The sequence below is a fragment of the Bison bison genome, unplaced genomic scaffold (assembly GCF_000754665.1).
Source record: "Bison bison bison isolate TAMUID 2011002044 unplaced genomic scaffold, Bison_UMD1.0 scf7180017858506, whole genome shotgun sequence".
NCBI lineage: Eukaryota > Metazoa > Chordata > Mammalia > Artiodactyla > Bovidae > Bison > Bison bison.
The window spans coordinates 20,873-27,927 of record NW_011489078.1 but is presented as its reverse complement, the minus strand read 5'-3'; the positions used below and the strand labels follow the sequence as shown (position 1 = coordinate 27,927).

The window sequence follows — 7,055 nt, the reverse complement described above, 5'->3', positions numbered from 1 at the left end:
GCGAGTGAGAGATGCTGTTGAAGACAGACAGTTCAACAGCCCAAAGATTTCCCTGCCCCTGGAGTGCTGGCCAGAGGCTCCAGGGCTGAGATGGTCAGGAGCCAGTTTCTTCAGCCCCTCCTCCCCACAGCTCCCAGTGGGGAGGGGCAGCTGTCCATTTGTCCAAAGTATTAATGCAACTGAAGCTGTGATATTTCCAACGACTGTAGGAGGAAAAATTAGGGGGACAGAGGAAAACAAAACCAACCAACCCCTAAAATCATTTTCTTATTGTACATAACGACCTCATTCTCCTGTATATGCGGAAGATATAACCTTATATTTGGTAAGTGTTTCTTGTGCTATTTTATCACGTGACCTGTTTATAAAAATATATATTAAAAAAGTTGTAAAAACACATGTCTGAATTGTTTTTAGGTCACCACACCATGGTGGGGAAGGTGTTATCTGTCCTGAGTGGCCCAAGTCTGAATTTTTGTGCACCCCTCATCAGGTTTATTGGTTCTTTTAATAAACATGCAGAGACTGGTAACACTGTGCCAGGCTGGAAACCCAGCAGTGACCACCACAGAAGGCCCCTAACCTCTTACTGTGTCAGCGGGGAGAGACACTAAAATCATTACATATAACAGTCCTTCCAAAATATCTAGGATATAGCCCATTCTTCCAAGGGCAAAAATGAGGGCTGCTAGGGGTATCCTTGGAGAAGGAAATGGCAACCCACTCCAGTGTTCTCTCCTGGAGAATCCCAGGGACGGGGGAGCCTGGTGGGCTGCCGTCTATGGGGTCGCACAGAGTCGGACACGACTGAAGCGACTTAGAAGCAGAAGCAGCAGCAGCAGCAGCAGGGGTATCCTAGACGATCACACAGAGCAGCAAGCACCGGCCAGGGCGCATAGCCAGCAAAGAAAGGGCGGCTCAGAGAGGGTCACTGATTGAACCGTCTGTGTGAACAGGTCCAGTCAGGCACCAGAGCTCTTGGAGACAGACGGATGCGAGTTCATACTCGTGTGAAACAGATGTAATCAGTATACCAGGTTGTGACGAGCGCCGTGGAGGCCACTTAGATGGGGTGGCCGGGGAAGGCCTCTAAAAACGTGCCATTTAAGCTGAACTCTGAGGGATGAGGAGAATTGTTCTGGGGAGGACAACGAGCGAGCACGCGCGATGACCGTGAGGCAGGCAAGGGCGCAGCCGGCTGGGAGCCGCCGTGGCGGGAGCTGCGCGGAGGGGACGGGGCCGGGAGCTCGGGATTTGCCTCCCAGCGCGGTGAGGACGTGTGGGGAGGCCCGCAGGCCGAAGAGTCCCTGGCTGTGTGGAGCTCAGATGAGGCGGGAGGAGGGACCCCTGGAGAGCCGCTAGGAAGCTGTTCCCGAGTACCGAAGAGGGCGAAAAAGAAGGCGGAGACGGAGGAGGGGTGTGGGGCTAGCCTGGGAATGCCTGGGCTTGCTGATGGACCGTGGGGCAGAGATGAGCACTAGCGTTAAAATAACACGAGTAAAAGAGGAAGAGGAAGAATACCGGAGGCGGAACCGGCGGAGCCTCTACCCCACCTCTGCTCTCCCCTCCGCCTCCAAGGCGCGCTCCCGTCCCGGAACGTTTGTGGTGTGGGCACCCGCTTCCAGCGCGGGGCTGGAAAGAAAAGGACCACGTTCGGCGGGGGGCGGGACGGAAACGGGCTGCTTCCGGCGCGGCCGTTCCTCCCCTGCCCGGCAGTTTCGGGAAATGGCTCACGTGCCCGGGGAAGGAGAGACTTCTCCGTTCCTCCGGTTATGTTCCCGCTGTCTCCGCTCCCGCCGCAACCTCTGCGCCGCCAGGCTCTCCTGAGCGGTCGCGCCAGCCATCCCTCGGGCTCCGTAAACAGCTCGGTCCTGGAAGCCCCTCTGACCCTCGCGCCTCTGTAGTCTGTGTTTTCTGGGCGTCTCTGGTCTTCCTGCCCCCTTTCCAGAGGCCGACTGTGCACGGTGGGAGCCATCTGGTTTCCCTGGCGGGACTGACTGCCCGAAGGTCCAGTGACCATCCTGATTTGGCAGTTAGGGGGTTGGAGAATTGGCCTGGCCTGGGGCTGACCAGGTAAGGTCTCCTCCAGAAGTCAGACATGGGGCTGGCTAGCCTCAGGGCAGCCATGGCGCCCTCCGTCTGCCCGGTGAGGGTGATGGAACTTGCCTATCAGACCGACTAACGGTGGACTCCCCTGGACTAAGCAGTTTTGGAGGAACCACCCAGGGTGAAGGGTCTGAGTGGCCACGCCCCTGCCGCCAGGCTCACCAGGCCTGCCCACTTCACTGATCTGTCCTCGCCACTCGTGCAGCCATGGAGAAGATGTCCCGCGTTACCACCGCCCTCGGTGGGAGCTTGCTGACTGGCCGCACCATGCACTGCCATCTGGATGCTCCGGCCAACGCCATCAGCGTGTGCCGTGACGCGGCCCAAGTGGTCGTAGCAGGCCGCAGCATCTTCAAGATCTATGCCATTGAGGAGGAGCAGTTTGTGGAGAAGCTGAACCTGCGCGTGGGCCGCAAGCCCTCCCTCAACCTGAGCTGTGCAGACGTTGTCTGGCACCAGATGGACGAGAACCTGCTGGCCACGGCTGCCACCAACGGCGTGGTGGTCACCTGGAACCTGGGCCGGCCGTCCCGCAACAAGCAGGACCAGCTGTTCACGGAGCACAAGCGTACAGTGAACAAAGTGTGCTTCCACCCCACTGAGGCCCACGTGCTGCTCAGCGGCTCCCAGGATGGCTTCATGAAGTGCTTTGACCTGCGCAGGAAGGACTCTGTCAGCACCTTCTCGGGTGAGGCCCTGGGAGGCAGGTGTGCGTCTCTGCGGGTGGCCGACCTGTCTAGGCAGGTTAAGAAGCACTGTCTGTCAGAGGCCCTCAGGTGTGCTCCCAGAGGGCTTCCTGGAGGAGGAGCCAGCTGAGCTGGCACTGGAGGAGGGGGTGGAGGTCAGCAGGGAAGGGGCAGGGGTGGGCCTGGTGGAAGTGTGAGGGGTATGTGGAGTGTGGGCACAGCGTTGATGCACTTGCGGGGCCAGCAGGAGTCGAGGGTAGTGTGGGATCAGGGAGAGGGCAAATGGGTGGCTGCCCTGGCAGCTGAGCCTTCTCTCGCCATGCCTCAGAGCTCCAGGCCACCTCATTGCATGAAGTCTGCTTCCAGGGTCCTCAGCCCAGGGAAGCAGTGGGGAGTGGGGCATTGCCTGGTTCCTCCCCCCTCAAGTTCCCTTCCCAGCAGGTCCAGCTCTTGACACCCCCGCCTTGAGCCAGCTTACCGTTTTACCTCGATGAGACCAAATGAAGGACAGGGCAGAGCCCTCAGATAATCAGGGAGCATCTTACGACAGTCCTTGAGCTCCCTGTGCGGGGGAAAGCTGGATGCTGCATTCGAAGGCTCCTGGTGTGGTGGTCCTCAGGGCTAGACGTGTCCCCTCAAGGTCTCCAGTCTTGGGGGCTGGCCAGCCTGGCAGCTCCAGCTCAAGGTGTAGGGCCTGGGCAGAGCCTGGGGCATTCTATCCCTGCCTCCTGGGGCCTGAGGTTTCCAGAGGATTGTGTTCGGCCCACCAAGGCTCCTGTTCACACAGTGCTCTGACACCTGGTCCTGAAGCCGTGACAGCTTTGCACGAGGATGGATGTCAGATGCAGAATCCAGAGAAAATCAAGGTCCAGGAGTCTGTTAAAAACCACCCGATGCCTGGTGTCCCTCTCACCTGCCTAGGCTCTTATCTGCTTTGCCATGCCTCTCTTTGCCCCTGTCCACTCTGGACAGGCCTTGGCAGTGTCTACACCACCCTCCAGGCCTTCTGGTCTGGGCCATGGGCAGGAATGCAGCACCAGCCCACATCCATTCCAAGGAATCCCCATTGGTTGCTTGCTTTCCCTCCTGGAGCTCCTGTGGGCCACCCTGTCCCCCACCCTCAACCTTCTCCCTCCACTAATGTCCACTCACAGGCCAGTCTGAGAGTGTGCGTGACGTCCAGTTCAGCATCCGAGACTACTTCACCTTCGCGTCCACCTTCGAGAATGGCAACGTGCAGCTCTGGGACATTCGGCGGCCTGACCGCTGTGAGCGAATGTTCACAGCCCACAATGGGCCTGTATTCTGCTGTGACTGGCACCCCGAGGACAGGTGTGGGCTGGGGGCCAGGGCAGCGGGGCAGGGTGGGTGGGCTTGTGGAAGGGCTCTCTGACTGCCTCAAGACCTGTGAGACAGAGTGGGGAGCCCTCCCACCCCGAAAGAGGTCACTGAGGACTTCCTGGGCCTTCCCCAGGGGCTGGCTGGCCACAGGTGGGCGTGACAAGATGGTGAAGGTCTGGGACATGGCCACACACCGTGCCAAGGAGGTGCACTGTGTGCAGACCATCGCCTCCGTGGCCAGAGTCAAGTGGAGGCCTGAGTGCCGCCACCACCTTGCCACGTGCTCCATGATGGTGGACCACAATGTCTACGTGTGGGACGTGCGCCGGCCCTTTGTGCCTGCCGCCATGTTTGAGGAGCACCGGGACGTCACGACGGGCATCGCCTGGCGCCACCCGCATGACCCCTCGTTCCTGCTCTCCGGCTCCAAGGACAGCACTCTGTGTCAGCACCTGTTCCGCGACGCCAGCCAGCCTGTTGAGCGTGCCAACCCTGAGGGCCTCTGCTACGGCCTCTTTGGGGACCTGGCCTTCGCAGCCAAGGAGAGCCTCGTGGCCACCGAGTCGGGGCGCAAACCCTACGCTGGGGATCGGCGCCACCCCATCTTCTTCAAGCGCAAGCTGGACCCTGCCGAGCCCTTTGCGGGCCTCGCCTCCAGTGCCCTCAATGTCTTTGAGATAGAACCCGGCAGCGGCAGCATGAGCTGGTTCGTGGATACAGCCGAGCGTTATGCCCTGGCCGGCCGACCACTGGCCGAGCTCTGTGACCACAATGCGAAAGTGGCTCGAGAGCTTGGCCGTAACCAGGTACACAGGGTGGGCTGAGGGCTAGGATCTTGGTACAGGGCCTGGCACTCCTCTGACAGCTGCGGCTGGACCGTGCCGAGTTCAGAGTTCAGCTCTGGCTGAGGACACCCCCAGCTTGCCCCAGTAACAGAGTGTCCAGAGCCCCAGGAGTGGGCCAGATGCCAGTGCCATTCCTGGGGTGCAGGCCTGGGTGTTGTGGGGTCTTGGCCCCTCTTGGCTTGTCCTTGCTTCTAGACTTCCCAGGATGTCCAACCCCACAGAGAATGTCCACATTGCCTTGCTCATCATCTCCCTGGGACCTCAGGCCCATTTCCATGTTTCCTCTGCCCCTACAGGATGGAGGCTAGGTTTTTTGTTTTTCCTATGGGCCTCGGCTTCCCACCTGGGGTGGGCCAGGACGTTGGGTCCCTGGGGCAGCTGAAAGCTGAGGGTTTGTGGTTCTATCCAGGCAGAGGGGAGCCTGTGCAGGCCTCCAGGGACCCAGGACCCCCATGAGTGACTAGTGCCTACCCCTAGGTGGCTCAGACGTGGACCATGCTCCGGATCATCTACTGTAGTCCTGGTCTGGTGCCCACCACCAATCTCAACCACAGCATGGGCAAGGGCAGCTCCTGTGGCCTGCCCCTCATGAACAGGTAGACACCTGGGGGCGGCTCTCCCCAGAGGGTGGGACTGCTGGTGCCTACCCACCCATCGGCCCTCCCTGCCTCCAGTTTCAACCTGAAGGATATGGCCCCAGGACTGGGCAGTGAGACTCGGCTGGACCGCAGCAAGGGTGATACACGGAGCGACACAGTGCTGCTGGACTCCTCAGCCACACTCATAACCAATGAAGGTAGGGTGGGGGCTGGCAGAGGGCCTTCATGGGATTGGGAATGGGTCTCCAAGCGTGAGGCAGTCCTGGAATGCTCTCCCTCCCTCCCTTGGACAGATAACGAGGAGACTGAGGGCAGCGATGTGCCCACTGATTACCTGTTGGGCGACGTGGAAGGTGAGGACGATGAGCTTTACCTGTTGGATCCGGAACACGCACACTGTAAGTGGGGGTGTGGGGAAGGGGTGGAGTGGGGCTGGGAGGCGGGGCCAGAGCCTGCCTACCCTTCCTGCCCCTATGTCATAGCGGAGGAGCCCGAGTATGTGCTGCCCCAGGAGGCCTTCCCGCTGCGCCACGAGATTGTGGATACCCCGCCGGGGCCCGAGACCTGCAGGACAAGGCCGACTCTCCCCACGTGAGCGGCAGTGAGGCAGATGCAGCCTCCCTGGTGCCTGTGGACTCCTCCTTCTCACTCATCTCGGTCTCGCACGCGCTGTGCGACAGCCGCCTGCCGCCCGACTTCTTCAGCGCCCTAGTGTGTGACATGCTGCGCTTCTATGCCGAGCAGGGTGATGTGCAGATGGCCGTGTCCGTGCTCATTGTGCTGGGTGAGCGCGTGCGCAAGGACATCGACGAGCAGACCCAGGTGGGTGACAGGGTCTGGGGGTCTTCCTGGAGCAGCTGCCACCCCGAGGACTGCCCCTGCACGCCCCGCCTACACCCGCACCTGTGTCTATGCCCAGGGAACCCCGGGTTCTTACTCCGCCCTTCCCGCCCTGCCCACCAGGAGCACTGGTACACGTCCTACATCGACCTGCTGCAGCGCTTCTGCCTCTGGAACGTGTCCAATCAAGTGGTCAAGCTCAGCACCAGCCGCGCCATCAGCTGCCTCAACCAGGCCTCCACCACCCTGCATGTCAACTGCAGCCACTGCAAGCGGCCCATGAGCAGCCGGGGCTGGGTGTGCGACCGCTGCCGCCGCTGCGCCAGCATGTGCGCCGTCTGCCACCACGTGGTCAAGGGGCTCTTCGTGTGGTGCCAGGGCTGTAGTCACGGCGGCCACCTGCAGCACATCATGAAGTGGCTGGAGGGCAGCTCCCACTGCCCCGCCGGCTGCGGCCACCTGTGCGAGTACTCCTGACCCGCTGCCGGGCTGGTGGGGATGGGCTTGTGAACCAAATAAAGGACGCGGGAGGCATTCTGAGCGGCTTGTTACCTGCTCGTGTCGCTTGGGGTCAGCTGCCGGCGCGGCCTACTTTACCGGGCGGAGGGCGGGGCCTCCGCGGCGCAGTAGCCAATAGC

The 7,055-nt window shown here is 60.9% G+C and overlaps 1 protein-coding gene across 1 annotated transcript; it reads left to right on the top strand.

The window, feature by feature from the left end:
* Positions 1 to 1,099: 1,099 nt before the first annotated feature.
* Positions 1,100 to 6,957, top strand: WDR24 (WD repeat domain 24). Its single transcript, XM_010828125.1, is given in 9 exon segments — positions 1,100 to 2,794; positions 3,947 to 4,124; positions 4,267 to 4,939; positions 5,456 to 5,574; positions 5,653 to 5,774; positions 5,871 to 5,975; positions 6,060 to 6,137; positions 6,140 to 6,399; positions 6,541 to 6,957. Coding segments are annotated over 9 exon segments (2,370 nt in total). The 5' UTR covers positions 1,100 to 2,313; the 3' UTR covers positions 6,895 to 6,957.
* Positions 6,958 to 7,055: the final 98 nt, after the last annotated feature.